Below are 26,223 nucleotides of genomic sequence, written 5' to 3' on the forward strand. Positions count from 1 at the left end.
CTCGGGGAGAGGTGGGAGGGCTCGGTGGAACAAACCATTATGGAGGCTAGGAGGTGTGTTGTGATTTTTATAGTTAAAATATCACGTTCCAATCTTGCTTCTTCTTCCTAAAACTGAAACCAGACACAGTAACATTGTTGTTGCTTTATTTTGGTCTGCCAAACTGTAACCTTCATTAAGTAGCTCGTGTTTCTTCATGCTTTTGTCTTACAAAACAATCAAGTCTTTAAAGTACATTTACATGCCCTTTATTCACTACATGATTGCTCTTGTAACATTAGATACATCCAGTTTCTCACATAGTCGACATGCTAATATGGTGGCTGACACCAATAAATATGTCCAACATTTTGACGAACAGGCAGGAACAAAAAGCAAGCACAGTACCGCACATACACGACTCATGAGAACATTCAGCTTTCATAATGAATGTTATTGCCCTTGCACAGGCTCGGTGATTATAGTATCGTGCTTCATTTACATACAATTTTCGACTGTCTCACCATGTTATTTACAGATGTAGAGGCATACATAGACTTACACAAATGTGTTACATTGTATGTACAATTAACAAAACATTTTTTTTTTTTATAATGAAACCTGAATACAAGGATGTTCATTGGCTCCTGTTATGCTTTTATTCAAAACTGGAAATATCTTAGAATAAACATGTATACATACTGTATTGTAGATCTAAATTTGAAGCCCCCCCCCCCGCTCTTAGTTAGTCAATAAGGCATGTTGAACAGTGGATCAGTAGACATTGTGACAATATCTGTCTATAACAATTATGACAAAACAACAATAAATACAATAGCTCTAGATTGAAAAATTATACTTGTTTTTTTCAAAAGTGCATTAATAAAGTGCAAAAAAATAACTGATACATCCTGAATGTTCATGTTGTTAAAATCAACACAGAATGTGTCCATATTGCATAGCCATTGTTGGCAAAGTGCCATCAATGCTCAAAATATTCACACCATTCACAGTGTACATGGGAACTGTCCAAAATCTCAGCTCTGAGCATTTTATTTTCTTACTTGCATATATTTATAAATATTTTTTTACATGAGTATAGTTTGGCTATCTAAATGCTTTTAATGTGAGCTTGTTCTGTCAATCTGTTTGCAAGTCCACATGCAAGTTTGCAACCCAAGCTCTCAGCATCAAAGCAGAGTGCTGGATCATTAAATCAGCATTTTGCCTAGGAGGTTTCATAAAACCACACAGCTTGTGCGCTACGCACAATTCTTGCTTCTTGCTGCCATCCCCTCTGAGCGACTGAAAAGACAAATACAGTACAGGAGGCAATAATCAGGAAGTCATGAGAGACACAATTGGATAACATCGAAATAAAGTCAAATAAAGCATAGGCACTTGCTGTCTCACATTCCTCATGAGTCATCCTCTGAGCCGGAGTGAGGAGAATGCACACAGCTCCGGTCCTCCTGAGTCTGTTGTTACCAAGTTTGGCCAGCAGAGGGTAGCGATAAGGGAAAGGAGGAAGAGAGTGATGCGAGAAATGAGAGGATGAAGAAATCTCTTGAAAAGCAGAGATATTCCTCGTCAGTTTCATTTATAGCTGCAAACTTGTTTTTGTAAATATTACACTTTTTTACTTTTCTTCCAGAATTGATCTTCATTACAGTAGATTTGTGAATTATTATAGGTATGCGTGTGATAATATGAAGCCAGCTTTTCATGCGATATGAGACGTTCCAGGTGTGCAGCTTTAATTATGACGTGACTGTCCATTTTAGTGCACAAGATTCAAATCTCACTACTGCGTTTTGTCAGCTCAGACGTGTTAAAAGCCACCAAAGCCGATTAAAATGCAATCTAAAACATGGCAGGACATTTGAAATGTTGCATAATGCGAGATTGTAAAAAGACGAATGACAGTCCTTCAGAAGCTGCCTGGGGAATACTCAACAAATTTAAAGTTCATTCAGAATCAGAACTGTGTATGTAAATGCTGAGAGACACTCTTGCTGAGCTAAAATGCTAAATATTTAAAATGAAATAAAAATGTTTAACACATCACCACCATTTTTTGTACAATTAATAACTATTTTGTTAGGCCTTTTTTTCATTTTGGGTGTAATTCCACTGTCAGCCACTAGATGGCAATGCACAGTTGTTTTTAACTATAAATTTGAAAGAAGAAGAGTGAAAACAGTAAGTATTTTACACTTAACCTAGTTTTTTGCTGAAGATTATTATGGCCCTGTCCCAATACTCGCACTTCCACCCATGTGGCCCTCAATTTGGTATTCCCGTTGATGGGTGTGAGTGTGTAGGTTGCCCCAGTGTGCTGTCGCTAGGGATGGGTACCTTCCACATTTGAACCGGTTCTGTTCCAATAACTCAGTACCTGGGAATCAATACGGTACCAATTTTCGGTACTTTTGTACTCTTTTTCTTTTCTTTCTTTTTTTGTGTGGAATTTTTCAAAATGTATTTATTTATTTGGATGATAGTAAATGCTCATCGTTGTTTATAACAGTAAAAAACATAATAATAATCAATTTTTGCTGAGACCGCATCCATGCCTGATGTATATTGTGAGATGATCAGTTAAATATGTTACTTTGGGGGTGGGGGGAATGCATTTCTTCTTCAAAACTAAATGGCTCACAGATGATTAAATTTTGAAAAATCCTCCATCGTGCGCATGTACTTTTGTGAAAATTTAATTGGTGTGAGATTACTGTATACAAAGTTAAAATTAGCATAATATTAGTATGTAGGGTCGCAGTTATTAAATGCTACTGATTATTATTCCATAAATCAGTCAAGATTAAACACATAAATGTGAGCTACAGATATTATTTTTGTCCACCTGGGGAACCATCCTAAAAATTCTACTGTGGTATCTGTGACTTTGAATGTGTACGGCTTTAAAAATGAAATGAGCTTTAGCTTCAACGTATTTTGTATTTTTCAAGTTATTGAAATAATTGCTGCAGCCTAAGCTATATTTTTGAATGACTGTCTCTCAACATTCACTCAAATCGGAGGTATTTTACATATATTTGAACATTTTACTGGCGCACTTCTGAAGAGCCACAAGTCCAAGAGCTTCTTTCCTATAGCAGAGTGCTGGCATGATCAGTCCAGCATGTCAAACGACTCCAACTCCCATGCTGGTAACTTACAGTGTAGCTTGAGCTCGAGTTGAGTTTACGGCGGCCAAGAACAGGAGAGTACACCCAATATCTGCCATCTGCGTACTGATGGTCGGATGAATGAATGGATGGATGCACCCACGCACGCACACACACGCGCACACGCACACACAGAAAAATGAGATGATCAAACCAGATGCATAAAATAAAAGTATGAAGTGAAATTAAAATCAACTGTAAAAATGGTGGTATGATGGTGAGCTCCACATGACGTTGACCGGGCCCCATGAATGCAGGTTGACAGATATAAACATCATGCAGTGAAGGAAAGAGTTTTTTTTTTTTTTTTTTTTTTTTGCTGATGCATTGAAAACAGCAACCGCTGGCAGTGGCAGCCTCATGCTTGAGAAACTCCCCTAAGTGCGTGCACACCGTAACGCAAGCCCTCCTTCCTTCTCACCATCATAACTCTATCACGCTGTCCTGACTGGGCCACTGCAAGGAGACCCAGCAGAGCAAAGAAAAACAAAAAGGAAGCACAGACTCACTCCCTTGCTGCAGTGAGCCACTGAAACTAACAGTGGACAAAAACAACCACAATTATTTTCAATTGGCATCTAGACCAGCAGTCTCCAGCCACATGTACCGCTGCATACATGTTAAGCTGCACGTTTCGGTCATGTGATACGGTAGCAAAAAAATGTAAGCCCATAAGCTAGCAAAAGTGAGTTAAAAAAAACATTTAAAAGGCCAAATGATGAGGCAAAAGAAGAAGAGCCTACAAAAAAGCTGTATGTAGACATATTAGCAGTTTTACTAAGGATGCACGTTCATCGCTACAGGCGATTCGCTCTGTGTAAGATGTGGCCAGAGGCACAAACAAGGCTATGAAGCCTTCTAAACTGCTTTGGCAAACCAACATTAGAAGACAATTCCATTTTTTTTTTTTATTGTCATTTCTAAAATATGGCGGCGTAATAGGGCCACGTATTAATATTAGGGATGCACGATAATATCGGTGGCCAATAATTATCGGCAATTAATGACCAATTTGACGTCAAACAGATAAACCAGATAATAGAGAACGTTGCCGATAATTATCGGCAATTATCGACTTATTTGACGTCAAACAGATAAACCAGAAAATAAAGAAATTTGATGATAATTATTGGCAATTATCAACCAATTTGATTTCATACAGATAAACCAGATAAGAGAAATTTGCCGATAATTATCGGCAATTATCAACCTATTTGACGTTAAACAGATAAACCAGATAATAGAGAAGTCCGCCGATAATTATCGGCAATTATCAACCAATTTGATTCCATAGAGATAAACCAGATAATAGAGAAAGTTGCCGATAATTATTGGCAATTATCAACCAATTTGACATCATACAGATAAACCAGATAATAGAGCAATGCACCGATAATTATCGGCACTTATCAACCAATTTGACGTCATACAGATAAACCAGATAATAGAGCAATCCACCGATAATTATCGACAATTATCGACCAATTTGACGTCATACAGATACACCAGATAATAGAGCAATCCACCGATAATTATCGACAATTATCGAGCAATTTGATTTCATACAGATAAACCAGATAATAGAGAAATCTGCCGATAATTAGTGGCAATTATCAACCAATTTGACGTCATACAGATAAACCAGATAATAGAGCAATGCACCGATAATTATCGGCACTTATCAACCAATTTGACGTCATACAGATAAACCAGATAATAGAGCAATCCACCGATAATTATCGACAATTATCGAGCAATTTGATTTCATACAGATAAACCAGATAATAGAGAAATCTGCCGATAATTAGTGGCAATTATCAACCAATTTGACGTCATACAGATAAACCAGATCATAAATAAATTTGCCAATAATTATTGGCAATAATCGACCAATTTGATTTCAATTGTATTCAAGTTAATTTTGCAAACAGATATGGGCTTACTTATCGGTTATCGACATCGGCACTTTCTAAATGATTGCTTTATCGGTATCGGTTGAAAATAGCATTATCGTGTATCCCTAATTATTATTATTATTTTTTTTTTCAGAGGGGGGTAATATTCAGAGAAAAAAAAACTCGCAAATTTGCCACTATAAAGTCACAATTTTGCCACTTTATAAAGTGGCAAATTTGCTTGAAAAAAAAAACTTAGAAACTTAGGACAAATACACGTAGCAGAGCGAATGTGAGGATTCGTTAGTGGTTAATGGGACACTGTTTATAAAATGAAAAGGCAGGATGGAGATGGATTTATTCTTAATTTAAACTTTACTGGTCATACACGGCAGCTAGAGCGCCAACACTTCCTGATGCCCTATCAGCTGACTAACACTAACCAATCAGAAGCCAGCATACTTTCGGTAAATGCAAGTGAATGACAGAGAATAGCAGATTCGACACATCAACTTGGATACTTGTACAAAAAAAATAAATACCAAAAAGTATAAATGTGTAAATAATAATTCTGGAAACATGAATGTACAATACCATACATACATACGGTACATACCATACATTGCCACATAGTAGAAAAGAAACTGATGGAACTGGGACATTAATTTGTCTGGTCCAAGCTTGTTGAACAACACCTCAGTAACACGAAAGCGCATTTCAAAACATTTTTTATTTTTTTTGCAGCAAGCGTGAAAGGTAACAAAACCCCTTTTTCGACCTAGCAACAGAGGAGGGAAGTGAGTGAGGAAGAAAGAGCTACCACAAAGCAAAAAAAGATAGAGAAATAAATACATATAAAACTCTGGGAAACACTGTCCCCTCCTGGAGGCGGGGCTCGCTGGCGAGCGCCTGGTGGCCGGGCCTGCACCCATGGGGCCCGGCCGGGCACAGCCCGAAGAGGCAACGTGGGTCCCCCTTCCCACGGGCTCACCACCGGTGGGAGGGGCCAAAGGGGTCGGGTGCAGTGTAGGCTGGGTGGCGGCCAAGGGAGGAGACCTTGGCGGACCGACCCCCGGCTACAGAAACTGGCTCTTGGGACATGGAATGTCACCTCTCTGGCAGGGAAGGAGCCCGAGCTGGTGTGTGAGGCAGAGAAGTTCCGACTAGACATAGTCGGACTCGCCTCCACACACAGCTTGGGCTCTGGTACCAGTCCTCTTGAGAGGGGTTGGACTCTCTTCCACTCTGGAGTTGCCCATGGTGTGAGGCGCAGAGCAGGTGTGGGCATACTTATTGCCCCCCGGCTCGGCGCCTGTACGTTGGGGTTTACCCCGGTGGACGAGAGGGTTGCTTCCCTCCGCCTTCAGGTGGGGGGACGGGTCCTGACTGTTGTTTGTGCATATGCACCAAACAGCAGTTCAGAGTACCCACCCTTTTTGGAGTCCTTGGAGGGTGTGCTGGAGAGCGCTCCCTCTGGGGACTCCCTCGTCCTGCTGGGGGACTTCAACGCTCACGTGGGGAATGACAGTGAGACCTGGAGGGGCGTGATTGGGAGGAACGGCCCCCCTGATCGGAACCCGAGCGGTGTTCTGTTATTGGACTTCTGTGCTCGTCACGGTTTGTCCATAACGAACACCATGTTCAAGCATAAGGGTGTCCATATGTGCACTTGGCACCAGGACACCCTAGGCCGCAGTTCGATGATCGACTTTGTAGTCGTGTCATCGGATTTGCGGCCGCATGTTTTGGACACTCGGGTGAAGAGAGGGGCGGAGCTGTCAACTGATCACCACCTGGTGGTGTGTTGGCTCCGATGGTGGGGGAAGATGCCGGTCCGACCTGGCAGACCCAAACGTATTGTGAGGGTTTGCTGGGAACGTCTGGCGGAATCCCCTGTCAGAAGGAGTTTCAATGCCCACCTCCGGCAGAGCTTCTCCCTTGTCTCGGGGGAGGCGGGGGACATTGAGTCCGAATGGGCCATGTTCCGCGCCTCCATTGTTGAGGCGGCCGATCGGAGCTGTGGCCGTAAGGTGGTCGGTGCCTGTCGTGGCGGCAATCCTCGAACCCGCTGGTGGACACCAGCGGTAAGGGATGCCGTCAAGCTGAAGAAGGAGTCCTATCGGGCCTTTTTGGCCTGTCGGACTCCGGAGGCAGCTGACAGGTACCGGATGGCCAAGCGGAACGCGGCTTCGGCGGTTGCTGAGGCAAAAACTCGGGCATGGGAGGAATTCGGTGAGGCCATGGAAAACGACTTCCGGACGGCTTCGAGGAAATTCTGGTCCACCATCCGGCGTCTCAGGAGGGGAAAGCAGTGCACCGTTAACACTGTTTATAGTGGCGATGGGGTGCTGCTGACCTCGACTCGGGACGTCGTGAAGCGGTGGGGGGAATACTTCGAAGACCTCCTCAATTCCACCAACACGTCTCCTTTTGAGGAAGCAGAGTCTGGGGACTCTGGGGTGGGCTCTCCTATCTCTGGGGTCGAAGTCACTGAGGTGGTTGGAAAGCTCCTCGGTGGCAGGGCCCCGGGGGTGGATGAGATCCGCACGGAGTTCCTAAAGACTCTGGATGTTGTGGGGCTGTCGTGGTTGACACGCCTCTACAACATCGCGTGGACATCGGGGACAGTGCCTCTGGATTGGCAGACCGGGGTGGTGGTCCCCCTTTTTAAGAAGGGGGACCGGAGGGTGTGTTCCAACTACAGAGGGATCACACTCCTCAGCCTCCCTGGTAAGGTCTATTCAGGGGTGCTGGAGAGGAGGGTCCGTCGGGAGGTCGAATCTCGGATTCAGGAGGAGCAGTGTGGTTTTCGTCCTGGCCGTGGAACAGTGGACCAGCTCTACACCCTCCGCAGGATCCTCGAGGGTGCGTGGGAGTTCGCTCAACCAGTCCACATGTGTTTTGTGGATTTGGAGAAGGCGTTCGACCGTGTCCCTCGGGGAGTTCTGTGGGGGGTGCTTCGGGAGTACGGGGTGCCGGGCCCCTTGATACGGGCTGTTCGGTCCCTGTACGACCGTTGCCAGAGTTTGGTCCGCATTGCCGGCAGTAAGTCGGATTCGTTTCCGGTGAGGGTTGGACTCCGCCAAGGTTGCCCTTTGTCACCGATTCTGTTCATAACTTTTATGGACAGAATTTCTAGGCGCAGCCGAGGCGTGGAGGGGTTCCGGTTTGGTGGCCTCAACATTGCATCTCTGCTCTTTGCAGATGATGTGGTGCTGTTGGCTTCATCAGGCCGGGGCCTTCAGCTCTCACTGGAGCGGTTCGCAGCCGAGTGTGAAGCGGCTGGGATGAGGATCAGCACCTCCAAATCCGAGACCATGGTCCTCAGTCGGAAAAGGGTGGAGTGTCGTCTTCAGGTCGGGGATGAGATCCTGCCCCAAGTGGAGGAGTTCAAGTATCTTGGGGTCTTGTTCACGAGTGAGGGTGGGATGGAGCGGGAGATCGACAGGCGGATCGGTGCAGCGTCTGCAGTGATGCGGACTCTGTATCGGTCCGTCGTGGTGAAGAAAGAGCTGAGCCAAAAGGCAAAGCTCTCGATTTACCGGTCGATCTACGTTCCAACCCTCACCTATGGTCACGAGCTGTGGGTCGTGACCGAAAGAACGAGATCCCGGATGCAAGCGGCCGAAATGAGCTTCCTCCGCAGGGTGTCCGGGCTCTCCCTTAGAGATAGGGTGAGAAGCTCGGTCATCCGGGAGGGACTCAGAGTCGAGCCGCTGCTCCTCCGCGTTGAGAGGAGCCAGCTGAGGTGGCTCGGGCATCTGGTTCGGATGCCTCCTGGACGCCTCCCTGGGGAGGTGTTCCGGGCATGTCCCACTGGCGGGAGGCCCCGGGGACGACCCAGGACACGCTGGAGAGACTATGTCTCTCGGCTGGCCTGGGAACGCCTCGGGATCCCGCCGGAGGAGCTGGTTGAAGTGGCTGGGGAGAGGGAAGTCTGGGTTTCCCTCCTGAAGCTGCTGCCCCCGCGACCCGACCCCGGATAAGCGGAAGAAGATGGATGGATGGATGGATGAATGTACAAATTAACTTAAATGCTTGATCCTCGGGGTGTGGACCAGGACCTTTGCAAAGTGAGGCGTCTTTGTTCCTGGCAGCACCCAACGCTTCAAAGTGTGAACGCTTATGTGGTTAATCTCTGCGAAAGAAATTACTAACTCCTTATTTGAAAACCCGACCGAAAAATATTGGCTGGCACAAACGTCCAAGTTGTATGTATTTCTCGTAAGTTTCTGAGTTTTTATAAAGTCGCAAAGTTTTTTTGTCTTAGAATATTGCCCCCACCCTCTAAAATATTTATACGTGGCCCTAATACACCGTCATACTAAATGCACACACATGTACTTTTTTTTTTGGTAAACTATTTTTAGACCATGTTGGTGCGCTTCAGAATGCCCCAAATCCTTTCTTCCATTTCCAACATCCTATCTTTGTAAATGAAGCAGATTTTCTGCAATTCTGTTGACCAAAACAAAATTACGGACTCCACTGGGAATACGTAACACACTGCTGGTGTCATTGTCTCCCATTAACCCAAGTTGTCTTGTTGAAAAAAAATCAACCATTGGGCTCCAAGAAATTACAAAAAATATTTCAGAGTATTTTTAAACATTACTTTTTTTGTTTTTTTTTGTTTGTTTGTTTCTATGCCAATGCATGAAAATATTGCCTTACGTGAAAGCTGTCAATGGCATGAAAAAGACTGCTGATCAAGATGCCCTCTTCAAGTTTCTCTGTCTTCCAGCTTTCAGATGGAAGTCAACAACTTTCTTTACAATAATATAGTCGATGCACCCCCACAAGTCTAATTCTGATTAATATTCTGTTTGTGGAATATGAATGACGGAGAAAAATCCACCCTTTTTATCCATATCACGGAGTGGCCATTTTGCCACTCGCTGTCGACTGAAAATGACATCACAGTTGATCAAGGCTCCGGTAGAGACCAATCATGGCTCAGCTTGCGAACACATGACAAAACTCAGAAAACAGGTGGGCCATGATAGCCTTGGGGCACTGTGATGTCATTTTCAGTCAACAGCAAGTGGCAAAATGGCCACAAAAAACGGGTGTATTTCTGCTGCTTTATTAATGTTCCACAAACCATCCTTAGAATACTGGTGGCGTATTGAATATTTTCCTGGAAATAATTGATATTTTTTTACTTCCCCTATACACACATGTGGAAAACACACAAAACCAAAGTGAGGATGAGAACTTACAAAGTAGATATCAGAAACCTGCACCTCCCCATCCAGTGAGTTGTGGCTGCTGGAGACAGACAGCTGATTGCACGCGTCTTGTGGCACCGGAGTGCTCATTGGCTCGCCTGCAGGGAGATGGGGAGAGGAAGCTTGCATGTAAGGGAACGCGGGACGGACGGGGGTAAACGCCGAGGACGGCTGCGGCGCGGGTGCATTTGGGGCCGAAGGGTTCACTAGAGCGGAACGTGTGGGTTGCGTGTGCGTGAGGGGGGAGGATGGAGAGGTGAGTGCTTTGGTGGAGGGGCGGATGGAAGAGGAAAGTGTGGAGGAGGACTGGCAAGCTGATTGAGCGGCGCTGGAGGAGGACAGGAAGGTGGGAGGAAGGGTAGACGAGTAATGTGCAGATGAGGGATTGAAAGGAGGAGGATTGGATGGAGGAACGGAGCTGGGCTGATTGTCAGCTGGCGAGGTTGCTTCTGTCCTCTGTGTGAGCTCTGTGCTGGATGGAATTTTACTGGAAGAAACAAGACAAACATTTATTATTATTATTATTATTATTATTATTAAGACACCTTAGGACTGTGCAATTAATCCAAATTCAATTACAATTTCAATTATACGCCACAAGCACAATATTCAGCATAATAGTAATGTATATATATATATTAGGGGTGTGAATTGCCTAGTACCTGACGATTCGATTCGTATCACGATTCACAGGTCACGATTCGATTCGATACCGATTAATCCCGATACGAATTTATAAGTCGATTGTTGCGATTTTTTTTCATTCAAATTTAGAAAATACTAATCAGTAAGCTTGTAGAGTGTAAGATTTATATGAAAATGTATTATTTATTTATCTGAAATTTCAGTCTTATAGAGGTTGTAATCTGTTTCATGTTTGAACAGCATTAAAATAAAATATTAAGGCTTAATGTTCCGTTCATATAACATTCTTCCATGCTCAAGGTGTGAATCCTAAAAAAAAAAAAAAAAAAAATCGATTCTGCCGATTATTGAATCGATTCGAGAATCGCGCGATGTAGTATCGCGATATATCGCCGAATCGATTTTATTTACACCCCTAATATATATATATATATATATATATATATATATATATATATATATATATATATATACATACATACATACACATTCTTGAGTTGTTTAAATTTATACATTTGCAGCTTTTTAAAATTTTTAAATTTGAACTAATTTAATTTAAATTATATTAATTAAAATTTAAATGTTGTTTCATCCAAAAGAAACTTGCATAATTATTGTGTTTCAAAGAATTTTATTTGTCTTCATAGTTTTGTATTTGTTTTTTACGTTTAAACATTTTATTATTTTGTTCCAAAAAATAAATGATCGTCCTACTGCACAGTGCACATGATGCACTCCAACTTCAAGTTTTTGCCAACATAAATAAATAAATAAATAAATAAATAAATAAATAAATAAATAAAAAAAATACAACGATTGGCTGGCAACCAGTTCAGGGTGTACCCCGCCTACTGCCCAGAGCCAGCTGAGATAGACGCCAGCACCCCCCGCGACCCTTGTGAGGTAGATATTATTATTATTATTATTATTATTATTGTTGTTGTTGTTATTATTATTATTAATATTATTAATATTATAAATATATATTATTATAATTTCCGTTTGGTCATCCAAAAGGAACTTATATCATTATTATTAATAATAAATAAATAAATTTTATAATTATTATTATTATTATTATTATTATTATTATTATTAAATTATAAATAAATTATATATTTTTTTTAATTAGTCTTACTATTTTAAAAGCTTAAACATTTTCTTGTTTTGTACCAAAAAATAAATAAACATTTGAATAATCGTGATTTCAATAAGGGGTGTAACGATAGCGGCAATATTGTGAATTCGGGATATTAAAACTGCCACAACATCGTCGTCGTCATGTCACGATATTAAAAGCGGCACATCTGTTAAAAAAAAAAAAAAAAAAAAAAGTCAGGTTGATTTTAATTTGTGCAGTTCTAGCACTCTCTGGTGGCTAGTTTTTTTTTAGTGCAGTTTAATTTTCATCAGGTATGTTTTGGCCCTTCTATGTCTAAATCCACACTAATTGTCAGATGAAGGGGAACATAATATACTTGTGAAGTGAGTCAATATGTGGAGGAACTCAATGTGTGCATGCATTCACAAGTAAGTGCCTCAATATTTAAATGTTATTAGCGATTGTAGATGATTTATATGCATTGCTGTTATGTACAAAAGCACAATATTTAGATTTTTTTTTTTTTTTAGTATGAGCTCTTTTTTTTTTTTTTTTTAATATCGCCAGCCTCCCCACGATATCGTGATTATTGTATCGTGAGCGTCATATCATGACAATGTTGTATCGTGATGTTTGGATATTGTTATATCCCTAATTTCAAGTATTGCGGAAATAATTGTTTATTTATTTAATTATTATTATTTCCATAATCGAGCAGCCCTAAGACGCCTCTTGATGTTATCACACACTAAACCGTGTGTGCGTGTACCTGAGCTCAACCTCTACTGTTATGGTCTCCTGCTTCTTCTCATGAACTTCAACAAGCTCTTTGTGGGACCTAAAATGATTCAACAATATGGCATGTAGGAACAGAATATCACTGCTTAGAGACTGTGAGTAATCTTTCAATATTTTTCCTCACTTGGCCACATTGGGTGAGAGCATTAGTTTCCGGCAGCGTGGGTGCTCGGGTGTATCGAAGGGGGTGGTGGGTAAGGAGTTGTTTGAGGAGAGCGTGGTGGCGATAGATGCCGTGGTGGCGTCTTCAAAGGAGGGAGGCGTGCAGGGAGGCTCTCTCCCTAATTGGAAAACAACAACTTGTTAGACAGTAATGAGAAGATGATATGATAATGATGAACGAATAAACACAGCTCCCATACTACTTGTGAAAATGCAAAAGGTAACTGCCGATCAAAACTTCAGAAAGAGATGTGGAGTCACTGATGGGTTAGCTTAGCAGAGAGACACAAGCACAGGGCAGTCTTTCATTTCTCCCGCTTCGATTCTGGGAGTGATTGCAGCGCTGCTGATGACAGCTCCGGAATTCAGGGGAATTTATACAGACCGGGCAAAACTTGGAAAGCTTGCAATGTTCCAGTGTGCCCATCGAGCATGTATTCTTGTGACAGAAATGGATACGCTGTGAAAATGGAATTTATGAACATTTACTGATATAACCTACATTCAGAACACGCAGGCCAAGTAAAAACCTAGACATTGAATACGTATGGAAAACATAACCGAAAAATGAGGCTTGGATGTAAGAATACTCTCAAGTAGGGCTCGGCAATATAGCCAAAAAATAAAACCTCGATTTTTTTGTCATTCAGGATGATTACAATATTAATTGATTTTAATCTCATAAACCCAAAAAACATTTACCGAAAGTAGTGGTGTCAGGCGATTAAAATTTTTTACATTGTAATTTATCGCATGACTTCAATAGTTAACTCGCGATTAATCGCAAATTATATAAATGTTCTAAATGTACAATAAACTGTACAATAAAATATTTTTTAAGTTTTCATACTCTTGTTGACATGAAAGTGGAAAATGTGATAAACTAATAGAAATATGGCTGCATCTTTTAGTAATTGATACAGTAATTTCATAATAATTCATAAAATTGGGTTAAAATTAAAAAGATGTACTGTACTGTGTGATATTGATTTGTGTTTAGGTCATTTTTCTGCCACTAGATGGCATAATTGCATTTTTAAGACAGCTGAGAGCAGTTTTATTTTCATGTTGAGCTATCTAATATTTAACATGTAATAACCCTCCACAAATATATGCATTATTATTAATTTTATTACTGCTAAATCTTGACGTGGACGTGTCTACTACGTTGCGAAATTCCCGCAGTACAGGGTTTCCAAGTAAGGGGCGGCCATTAATCACATATTAAAAAGTTAGTGGCGTTAAAGGAACTTTAAATGAAGTCAAAATTAACACACTAAATTTGACATCCCTAATTTAAAGGTTTCATTTATTCAAAAATAATTCCTGTGCAAAATTTTCAGACAACAATAATGTATACTGATTCTAAATCAGTTTTAACACAAACCCAACATTCATAGTTTGCTCTTAAATGCCATAATTAAGTAGTTGGTACTTGGTAGCTATTGTAAACATGCCTTGTCCAACATTCTGCCATTTGTGCAAAATTACAGCTCACAAAAACATTTGGATGTTACAGAAGATAAAAACTACAGCTTTTAAATATCCAGAATTCATGATTTCGAAACTTGACGATTAATCAAATGAATTTGATGTATTTCCCTGAGCTACTCTCAAGAATGCACTTCTTGTTTGGGAAAGTTTTGCTTGTACTTTATTTTGTTGGCACAGCTGCTGCCCTGCTGCTGAGCTGTTCTTTCTCCGGAGGATCAATAAAGGTTGACTTTATCCCATTTAAACCGAAAATGGAACACTCAAGAGGAGACGATTTAAGTTAATAGTGTGCCAAAGTTCAGAAAGAAACAATGCAAATACAAAGCGAAAAAACAGCCCTTCATCTTTTCACTTTGATTACTTGTGATTGCTGTCAAGTTGCTCAGGGGTTATTGTTGGATCTAAACGAGCTCTATGATCTATATGTGACTGCCAAAGACAGAAAACATATGTTGAACGAGTGCCTACCATTGTCCTCCAGCACCAGGAAGCTGTGAGGTCCTCGCAGGCTCTTCAGGTTGTCGGCGTTTTCTTGCTTCTCATCACTCTGCGACAGACGCTGGCCGGCTAACCCCGATCCGCCAGCACTGGATTTCAACATGGAGAGAGTTCCTCGACCCCTTTTGGAAGGAGATGGTCGCAATGCTGTGGAAGAGAAGGATGTGCACATAGAAATGGTATCTAAGAAATCAAGTTGATTGCAATACAATGTCATTTGTCATTTTGAAACTCACAGCAACTCTTCCTGAAGACAACGCCGCTGCAAAATTTGTAGAAGCGCTCAGCATAGAAACCCGGCCTGTGAACGGACACTGTGTCCTGAGGGTCGTTAAAGGAAGTAAATGACTGATATCAGCGCTGTGTTTTATGTGTACTGCATAAAAGACATACTAAAATAAATGAGGCACTTTTATCAGTTTGATTTGTTACGTGCGAGGCAAAGCTACTCACCCCGTCGTGGATGAGAGACTTCCAGGAGTGCTCCAATTTCTTAATCAAGCTGGAAGATAATCGAATTATTTAGGTCAACTTATCCAAGGCGTTAACTGTTAACTTATGAGAATCAATGGATTTACAAGTCACACTATAGATTTTAATACAGCTTGTAGAAAGCTGGATTGATTTCTTTGGCCTTTCATATCTCTGCATGGCTCACATCTATTTGGAATGGGAAAATCTGATTTGATCTAAATTCCTTACACGTGACTTAATGTCGGCCCGAGTCTAACGACAGTAAGATCTGCAGTGAATAGTGAAAAACTGTGAGTAATTGACGTCCCACGACTTTATTTATTTATTTATTTATTTTTAGAATTCCCTATATTAATAGGTAAAAACATAAATATACCCTTTACAACATTAATACTAAAAATGTTATTTATCCATCCATCCATTTTCTTGACCGCTTATTCCTCACAAGGGTCGCGGGGGCTGCTGGCGCCTATCTCAGCTGGCTCTGGGCAGTAGGCGGGGGACACCCTGGACCGGTTGCCAACCAATCGCAGGGCACACAGAGACGAACAACCATCCACACTCACACGCACACCGAGGGACAATTCGGACCACCCAATTAACCTGCCATGCATGTCTTTGGAATGTGGGAGGAGACCGGAGTACCCGGAGAAGACCCACGCAGGCACGGGGAGAACATGCAAACTCCACCCAGGAAGGTCCGAGCCTGGACTCGAACCGGAGACCTCAGAACTGGGAAGCGGACGTGCTAACCACTCGACTACCGTGCCGCCCAATGTTATTTATTAACGCTAAAAATGAATGACATACAGATTATTTGTTTATTTTTTATTTTTTTAATTTTTTTTAAAGCACCGGAAGTGTTGCAGACTCACTGTAATTTCCACAAACAACCCAGGCTAAACTTTGCAACTTAGCTCCTCCCAGAGCTAATTCCTTGGACCAATTGCTACTACAGTACTTTCATATACACAGACACACATATATATATATATATATATATATATATATATATATATATATATATATATATATATATATATATATATATATATATATATATAAAAGGGGGGCTAGAAAGACTCCGAAGTTTCAACTAACTTGACTTGACTTATCACTTCATTATTATACTTCCTTTACACCATTTACTCCTTGCCTTATTAGCTCAGCATATACTTTGCCACCATCTTGTGGCATCTTAGTGCTTTGGTGTCATCTAGTGGCATGCCAGGATACCGGCACAAAAAAAAAAAAAAAAAAAAAGAGCCAAGAAAGACTCTCCGTAACTTCAAGTAACAACCCAGGCTAAACTTAGCTTGTATTATCTGGTAAGATGTATCACTTAAATATACTTGATAGCATTTACTGCTTGCCTATGTAGCCTGTACTTTGTCACCATCTGGTGGCATATTAGGGCATTATAAAAATAGCTCCAAAAACATAAATAGGTTATTTATTTATTTATTTATTTTCAGAAAATAGCTAAGCATACGTTCTTATAGAAAAAAATGCAAATTAAAAAAAACAAAAAAACAAAATTTGTTTGGAGTATAGTGATCATTATACTCCAAACACGCCAATAGAAAGTTACAAAAAATCGGACTTACATCGATTTAGTTGTTTCTAAAGAGTCAAGGGATTTCCTAAATGACTGACCTCTAAAACACAATGTTTCGAAAAGCTGTTAAAATTCTCACAGCGTTTCAAAGTGACTGTCTTTTGGCATCAATAGTAAATGAATCATTAAAATGCGGGACTTATACCGACCGATAGGATTGCAGAATGTCGATGATCCCGATGAACAGGAGGAGGTGCTCTCCTTTGACTCCCACAGCTGGAATGCCACCCATTCTGCAACCGAGGGGAAAAGTTACCCTTGTATGCAGATAAGCAAGCGCTTTGTACGACTTACGTGTCATCGTGGTCTAGAGTTTCCCTGCATGTGGACCCTCCCTGTATAGACTCAATTGCTGTGGAGTACAGCGCTCTCTGCGCAGCAGGCCGCGTTTCATCCACGCCACCTGCTGGCGAACCCTGGGACTGACGCTCTCTCTGTGCTTGCGTCTTATTATGGACCCCAAGGAGCAAACTGTAGTCCATTATCTTAAAACTCTCCAGCACCTGACACGAATGAAACACACACCATCACAATTTACTAGTATTGATAATTGTGAATAATGCACACTTTCAACTCATTCACTTACCAGACAGTCTCTTTGCAGGGTTTTGACCAGAGCACTGTATGTGTCCTGGTCAAGACTGAGGCCCTCGGGAACGTCACTCAGGAAGTCCAGATCTTTAAAAGTGGGCTTGGATTTCTCCCGTTCCTTCTTAGACGCTCGCCTCTTATAAGTGGAGCCCTTCAAGTCAAATTTGAGGTGCATGCGTACAGAGCGCGGTAGAATATTGTTCATGGCGACAACTCGGATGTTTTTACCCCCGCACTGGACACAATACAGACCAAAGAACTTTGGCAGCAATGTCCGAGGGTTCTGGTTCAAGTTCTGGGAAAGGACAAGGTAGAGAATAATCATATTTTAAGTCTTTTTTTTTTTCCCCAGTGTAAAATTTTTAAAACAATCAATTCCTCAACTTTTTTCTTTGCACCTGCTGGACAGCGTGACACATCCACAAGGTCTTAGCTCATGCTGCTGTGCGTTAAGCCTGTTAAAAAGTACTTAGCTTGGTCCAGCCCCTCTACACTTGGCTAGATGCAGCTTGGCAGAATGTAGAACTACAACTCCGTTACGCTTACAATTGTGAGTGTTTTGACTGGGACTTACCATGTAGTAACCAGGAAGCAGTTTCTGTAGGAACTCTGCCTCCTTGTGTTGGACAGTTTTGATGATGAACTCATCATCACGTGTTACGTAGAAAATGGAGCCGCTAGCTCCTGGATTGGTCAACTCAATCAATGGCTCGTTACAGAGGGAATACTGGAAAGGAGCACACACAGACCATAAAACCCCGGCAAACTGACTTTCCTCATGTTTTTTCCAACTAAGAATCTGAGGAGCATATTCGGTGCTAACCGGTAAAACATGGAGCAATCCGGGAGCGCCTAATTCACTAAACACGCGCAGATGGGGAAATTCGTCACTAAGTGCGCTGCCAACCAGATTGCGTCACGGTGCGCCGGTGTTATTTGCGCGTATGTAAATTAGGTAATTTGCATACATTTGACGCAAAATATGCCCACCCCAATGCAAATGAGACTCATTGATATACGGCGTCTAATTCACTAACGCCAGAGCAAATAGCCACATGGAGTTTGCATGACGTAAATAACGTTTATGGAAAGCATGTATTAACCTGCCGCAACCTCGATTCCGGGATCATGACAGCAGTGCGTGCCATTTGCGGCACAACATGCACGGCCCTCTCTGGCTGTTCACGCAGGGACGAGAGAGAGAGCAAGAGAGAAAGAGGGAGGGGGACTTTGCTATGTTGGTTTAGGTCGCATAACGTAACCCGGGCTGATCGGCAATGGCGGGGAGGCATGTTACGATCATTTTTACGTGCCAGATGCATACTGTACGCCCACACCAACCTCTGAAAATATATTTCTAAAATCTAGATGTAGATTTATAATTTATTATTATTATATAATTTAATTTTAGATTTATTTAGAAAACTACCCCAGCAGTTACAAATGCCAAACTGTGCACTGTCTGTCTGTCTCCTGGTTGAGTTAAAAAAAAAAAAGGAAGCTTTAGTCTGCTAATCTTCCAGTGGCACAAGCAGCCAGCATGAGCTTAAAGTGCCGCATGTGTCTGCGCATGCATGCAAATGTGCATGCTCACCCCACATCCATGTGTGGCAGCACGTGAAACAGCTCTGCTTGAGATATCTGCATTTAATTGCGTACGGGTAGGGGTGTTTTATTTGATAACTCGGAGAGAATTTCACATAAATGTGCACTATATTTAGCTCGTGATGGAGTGAGAGCTATTACGCCGCTATCAAGAAATCTATCAGGCGCATGAAAGAAAATTGTGTCGATCTCTGAAGTGGATTAAATGATCAGTTCAAGCCTTGTTAATTGCTGCTCGAAGCAGCAATGATTACTAATGCTGTTTTTATGCTTTGCGGTGCAACAAATTAAAATGCAGAGTTTCACCCAGTGCAGATGGACACTACTAATCAAAAGTTTAAGAACACCTCATATGTTCCTATTTTATGTTCCTTTTTCTTTTTTTTATTGGATGTAAAGCAGTTCACATCCAATGGATTGATTCAAATGATGGTTTGGTATATAGATTGTTTTCATAACTCAACTTTAGGGTAGAATGAGACTTTTGACCGAATGAATTTTAATGAAAAAGGAAAAATGGTGTATAGCACGGGTGTCCAAACTACGGCCCGGGGGCCATTTTTTGGCCCACCATACATTTTTTGGCGGCCCACGGCAAATACTAAAAATAATTTTTCAATGCTGTTTAATAAAAAAAAAAAGAGGGTGGATTAAACATTTCTAGCTATGCAAAGACACCAATTTGCAGCTAATAATTCAGTTTCAGAAATAAAAATTGTTTCATCCACTTGTTGCTTAGTGTCAAGGTCCAATTTGTGAAAACATCATATTAGATTAATGGTTCTTAAGTGTGGTCAGTTGACGACCGATTGTTCTTGTGGTTCAGAATGTCAAATTGGGATTCAGCTGCTGCTCAGTCGAGAGGCGTATCTATTATAGTGGCACACAGGGGTCACTATTTGCCTTGTGACTGTTAGCAGTTTTCAATAAGTAACTGTACATTATATCAACAATTTATAATTGCTTCACTGATTTTTACCATGTTTAACTCATTCACTGCCATTGACGGAAAAAGACATCAAATGATGCATTTTTTTTTTTTTGCTGGTCTGGGAATGAATGTGTTAATAAATAACTTAAAAAAAAAATCAAAGTGGCCCTTGCAGCTTTCTATTTTTCTGTATGTGGCCCTCAGAGGAAAAAGTTTGGACACCCCTGGTGTATAGGGTAGAATACGAACACGCAAAATGAAATGCTGACTTAACATTTATATATCCATATATGATTTAAAAAAAAAAAAAAAATGTTACTTTTTGCAATGGCACAACATTACTTTCAACTAAAAACATTACCAGGTAGTCATCTGGCCGGATTCCAAACAGTTCCCTGAAGTAGCGGAAAGCCACAGGGGCGTACGTTTTAAACCTGAAGTCCGGAAAGTGGTGGGCTGGTGTGAGGTTGCTGCCCTCGCTGCGACAACAGGATGTATCAAATGAAAGTGGATTAGACGCTGCACACTTTGGCCAACATGTTCCCTGCGCATACACGAGCGTTCACCTGGGGAAGAAGATACTTTCCACCACGTAGAAGTCCTGCATGAGCACATCTCTTTCGGGCTTGGAGCTGAGATTGCCGACAGTATATCCAATCCCCAGTTGGATGGCTCCTTTTAAGGCGGAGGAGGAGGTCTGGGGGCGGCAGATAAAACAAGACTGTCACATGTAGGTGGAGGGCATCTGATGGAATCTTGAGGCCAATCTTACATCGCATTACTTGAGAATCATGGACACAATCCCACACAATAACAGTGAAAACAACCACAAAGTGTAATGACAGTTTTACTCGAAGAAAATAACAAAAGATGAGGAGGAGGGAAAGCCAACCTTCTTGTATGTTGTTTCTCCTGAGGCATCTACTCTCCTGTGGCCAATCTTCTTCTCGTGAGCTTGGCCTGCTCCAAATGGGGATGGCATCTGTATCAAAAGATAGAGTTCATTATTATTTTTATAACACAAGACATTAGCCTATATTGAGATGAACCAGGACACTCACCTCTACTTGACCCCTTTTGGCTGGATCTACACAAACAGGAGGGGAAATACAAGATCCAATGTTAATGCGATCAGGCTGAAGCGGACAATTGTGCATCTATTTGTCTATTTGTCCAGTTCTAACTGCTACATGCAGCAATGGTTGGATCATTCAATATTTATTCACCTGCTTCCCACATGACAAATATCACAGCACAACTATTTACAAAGGCATTCAATAAAAGTACAAAAAACGGACAAATGTATTTGAACACCTGGAGGAAGTCAAAATGGAGGAATTTACTCTCATATACACATGGTTAGCAATATTGGTATGTAACAGAAACACAACTCATGTCACCCTTATTACTTAACTCACCGGCAGAAGAGTTCCGTGTTTACGTTTGATATTCCCACACAGAAATGTGAAGCAGTTAAATGTCAATGAAAAGGGAATCAGACCAGAGCTCTTGACACTCTTCAGATTACTATTCTTGCAAGAATCACATTGGTACTATTGGATTGACTTCCTCCTTAATCTGAGTCGCACCACCGGCTGACGTCTGGAGATCAGATCACATTGCTAACCAACCACACACATGGATTAGGGGACGTTTGTCCAGCCAACAAGAAGATTGTCCTGTTTTTTGGCTCGCATGGCAATAGAGAGCAGAAATGGAGGAAGTCAAAGGGAAACTAAAGGGTTTAATAACTACTTCGAAGAACAACAAATTGCTTGGTTTGCAGCGTCATGCGCAATTTTTTTTTAGGCTACGCCAGGGTGAAGATTAAGTACAAAGTAGGGATAATGAACTTTTAAGCCATGTTGAAGCAAAGCGTTTGCAGCAGATGTTGCTTCATCGCTGAGGTTTGATGGCAGATCGACAAAACAGAAATAACTCGTCATTCGTGGATATGCAGATGCAAACAAAGCACAAAGAAAACAACTTCAACACCTGCAGCTTCTACTGATGATTAAATCACATCGAATAAACGAATAAAAGTTTTGTTTGCAAGTACTATTTTTGTCCTCTATCATAGATATCTGTGACTTTGAATGAGTATGGTTTTAAATGGTGGTGCCTTGCCTGGTGAGTGACGTGGGTGTCAGGAATGAGTGTTGAAGACTAATCTGCATTTTGTGTATACATGTGCTTAAGTGTTACTTTGCTTAGGTTTGTTGAATATCCATCCATCCATTTTCTTAACCGCTTACTCCTCACAAGGGTCGCGGGGGTGCTGGAGCCTATCCCAGCTGGCTCCGGGCAGCAGGCGGGCTACACCCTGAACTGGTTGCCAGCAAATCGCAGTTTGTTGAATAAAGTATGAAAAAGCATCCGTGGCTAGGTCTATCCTTAACGAGGGCATTGCAATATGCTCTAATTAGCCACTGAACGCTAGATTAAATTATTTAACATCAATATGTTACCTTGTGTTATCTTTTTTTTTTTTGTCTTTTACAGACTCCATTGCACCAATTTGAGCACGAGTACGACTGTAATAAAACTATTAGCTTGTATAGAAAAATTATCGCCCCAAAGCTTCCTGGCAAACATTTTGCTATGACCTCCTTTTTTGCAGTTGAATTATTCACAATATTATAAACTTGCATACAATTATTCAGGACTCTGCAGTGCCTTCCTACACATCAAGTGTAACACTAAACAACCAAGTAAATCTTTTATCTGCCAATTTCTGATTAATTGAACTTCTAATTGAAGTATTTAAAAAGGTGCAATTCTATGTAATGCAATTCACTTAGACGTGCAAACCTGCAGATTAATCCTGAGACAAAGCTTGTCAAGCATAACAATGAGGATTAAGATTGGGTAGAGGCACACACAGAGGATTAGGGTTAAGAAAGAATTTTGTGTCATGATGAGGTGTAAGCTGTTTTGACCACTACATTTTAGGCCATCCTGTTGCTATAGTTTTAAAATGCATTTGGCGTTCTGCACAAGAAACGTAATCTAGTATATTTATGCTAATCATATGCACCATATTATGCATATATACACATTAACACTGCACAATGAAATCTCTGATGTAACTCTTTATTTATGTTTGCACCAACATCATAAATCTGCATATTATTATTTCTGCTTCAGTATCTGCAGTGGTTCTTGGAACAGATACCAACAGGGGATTAGCGTGCTTGGTTTATGCTATAATTCCATGTCACATTACGTAAGGCACTTATCAGATCTGGCAGGGAGGAGGAAAAAAAGACATGCAAAGATGAGGAGGGGGTGAGAAAGGGTATCCTGTATGTAGGGAGGTGTCAAGAACAGGTTTCATGTTCCTGCATCCATATGAACAACAACAATGCATCCAATCCGTCCACATCTTTTACCCTCCACTAATTTTATTCCGAGCTTTCAAGTCTTCGGTGACAGCATCGTAAACAAGTCAATGGGGAGAAGCCACTGTGGGCCATTTTGCAACAGAACACCAGATGTGACTGAACTTGTGATACGCTTTTATCTAACAATCTAATATATTATTCATTTGAACAGCTTCAGTACCTCAAATTGGCATTTCCTCGTGTATACCTCACATATTTCCTAATAAACTAGTAATAGTAATTGACACACACCCTTAATAGTTTGTTTGTTTGTTTGTTTGTTTGTTTGTTTTTTTAAATCAAGCTCCTCAACTAACTTCAGCACCAAAATGCCACCAGATGGTGCCAAACAAAGCCAGTCTGTTGTTGCTTTGGCCTAATGAGCACAAAAACAGTTAGGTGAGTTTTTAAGCAAATATAAGAGGCTATGTCATATCACTCAGTCAACATGTAAATGTGTCCAACTATTTGCCCACAGCACAATGATAAGTGTCGTAAAATGTGTTTCCTTCATTTTTCATTGGATGTACCTGATTTTGTGCTTTCTACAGTGTAATAGGCGCTTCAATTACGTTTTTTTTTTTATTTACCATGTACTAGATCTTTTTTTTTTTACATGGTTTTACTGTCTACAATAGTTATTTAATAATAGACTGCTTTTTATATATTGCTTTATGATAAAGTCATTTTGATCATGTATATTCTATTTTCAGAATCAATTTGAATATATTTATGTGTCCCCAAACTGCCCTTTCATGACATTAGCAACAGCAATTTGGCTTTCTTCAATGGAGGCTAAAACAGTGGATAGTTGCAGAATAAATATGCGTTTAGATTTTGCAATTTTCATCACATCACATTATGTGTGATTCAGTTGGATGTTGTCAATGTTAACATTTCCACCCTGTCTTTGTGAAATATCAAATGCTATATGTAAAAAAACAAAAAACAAAACACTTTCAGAAATTTGAAATGTATTTGTTAAAAACAGTACACAATCACCTTGCTAACTGAATCATGCCACAATGAGCTCCTAAAATGCTAACATTAACCAAAATTGTCCACCCTGTCACCAAGCTCACGTACTGAGTTATATTATAAAAGTGTGAGAGCTTGACCAATATGCATTTCAAACAGCAAAACACATCTAATGTTCAGCCTGTATAATGTAACAGTGTCATACAATAATAAATAGCATTAGTTTTACTCATTAGGAAGGTGGGGGGCGTTCTTTTTAATGAACACTTTTAGGCTTGTACTGTGCTAATTTAATGTGAGCCATTGGTACTTGGTATAAGTTGGAGAACCACTAAGTTTCTTAAATTAATAAAATTTCATATGATGTTGTGAAAAAGCTCGTGAAATAATTAACATGATCACTATCTCTCGGAGATGAATAAATATCAATATAACTAAAAGTAATTTCAGCAAATGTGTTATTTCATAAGTATTGGCAGCTCCCTTCCCAACAGTAAACCCTTACAGTCCGTAAACATTACAGACTACACTATACAAAATGGCGAATTCACTACTATATGAGGCAATATGGGGTGTTTCCAAAAACAACAAACGTGTAAATTCACACCTGTGTCGGCGAGGTCCAGATGCAGACTGAGCCCAGCTTCCTCGTCATTCCTCCGGCCAGGTTCCGCAGTCACTTGGTCCAGCTCCATGACGTTAGCTGAGCCGGATGCGGCGGTCGGAGAAAGACCGTCACGGGACTACAGCCTACATAACTTTAACAATGGACATGAAAAGTGGTTCAATAATACGGAACCAGAATCCAGTATGAGAAATGAAACGTCATCGTCGTTTCAGCCGCCCCGCTGCTACTGCGCGTCACTTGACTCGCGACGGATGCTCGTCCACGTACAGCGGCGTTACAGACACATCTTCAGTTTAATCACCGCGTCATCATTTCATGCTAACACGACGAACCACAGTCAAGCAGAATGTGCAAATGAAAAAGATGAGACAAATGTGTTTAGAACATCCAAGGACGGATCGAAAAGAAATGAAGCTATTATATTTCTTGTCGTTGGAGGAAGGTAACGAAGTAGAAATACTTCGTTACTATTTTTTGAGTAATTGTTTTTCGGTTGACTTTTTACTTTTACTTCCTGCATTTTAAAACATGGATACTACTTATGTGGTCTGTTTTTAAGAAGCCTAAAAATAAATAAATGAATAAAAATAAACTTTCAGGCGATGAAAATCACTAACAGGTAAGTTTTTTTTTCGTCACATTACACGAATAAAATTAAAGCTACAAGAGGGAAACCATTTTGATGAAGGTATTTTTTTCCATTGTCATCAAAATATGTTGATTATCAAAATGTAGTATTTAATTAGAATTTCCGAATGTCTCATTTTATGTAAAATTAAAAACGTTTTATTGTCTTACCTTTACGAGATGAAGTCCATGCACTTGTCCCTCAGAACTAGTCCGACTTTATTAGAGTACAGTAGTGTCGACAAATACTGCATACAGTGTTGCCTCCGGCAATATGGCTCAAATCTTTTTTGGTCAAAATACTACAAACTGTTCGGGAGTTTTGCATTTATTCTCCAAGTGTATGAAAACACAACATATACATTAGACACATGGGGAGAAAAAAACACTTGC

General features: G+C 40.8%; 1 protein-coding gene across 15 annotated transcripts; it reads right to left on the reverse strand.

Annotated features, from left to right (window-relative positions):
• Positions 1 to 132: 132 nt before the first annotated feature.
• On the reverse strand, positions 133 to 26,223 carry LOC144020606 (phosphatidylinositol 4-phosphate 5-kinase type-1 gamma-like). 15 transcript variants are annotated; one of them, XM_077524254.1, is made up of 19 exons: positions 26,002 to 26,223; positions 25,183 to 25,333; positions 21,276 to 21,301; positions 21,107 to 21,196; positions 20,781 to 20,911; positions 20,576 to 20,693; positions 18,253 to 18,405; positions 17,674 to 17,973; positions 17,382 to 17,590; positions 17,237 to 17,320; positions 15,449 to 15,497; positions 15,232 to 15,316; positions 14,966 to 15,142; positions 12,966 to 13,122; positions 12,813 to 12,881; positions 10,288 to 10,783; positions 3,162 to 3,236; positions 1,393 to 1,457; positions 133 to 1,284 (listed from the first exon to the last, which is right to left on the reverse strand). In XM_077524254.1, exons 2-18 carry the CDS (start codon positions 25,268 to 25,270, stop codon positions 1,398 to 1,400), a joined length of 2,367 nt encoding a protein of 788 aa, XP_077380380.1. In that variant the 5' UTR covers positions 25,271 to 25,333; positions 26,002 to 26,223; the 3' UTR covers positions 133 to 1,284; positions 1,393 to 1,397. The 15 variants fall into 15 exon arrangements, 13 of the variants coding, with proteins under 13 accessions (XP_077380380.1, XP_077380393.1, XP_077380403.1 ...); XR_013283938.1 differs by lacking the exons at positions 3,162 to 3,236; positions 26,002 to 26,223 and adding an exon at positions 3,592 to 3,626 and having other exon boundaries at positions 1,393 to 1,451; positions 25,183 to 25,580; XR_013283937.1 differs by lacking the exons at positions 3,162 to 3,236; positions 26,002 to 26,223 and adding an exon at positions 3,592 to 3,626 and having other exon boundaries at positions 25,183 to 25,580.

This window comes from Festucalex cinctus, chromosome 1 (assembly GCF_051991245.1).
Source record: "Festucalex cinctus isolate MCC-2025b chromosome 1, RoL_Fcin_1.0, whole genome shotgun sequence".
In the NCBI taxonomy this organism is placed as follows: domain Eukaryota; kingdom Metazoa; phylum Chordata; class Actinopteri; order Syngnathiformes; family Syngnathidae; genus Festucalex; species Festucalex cinctus.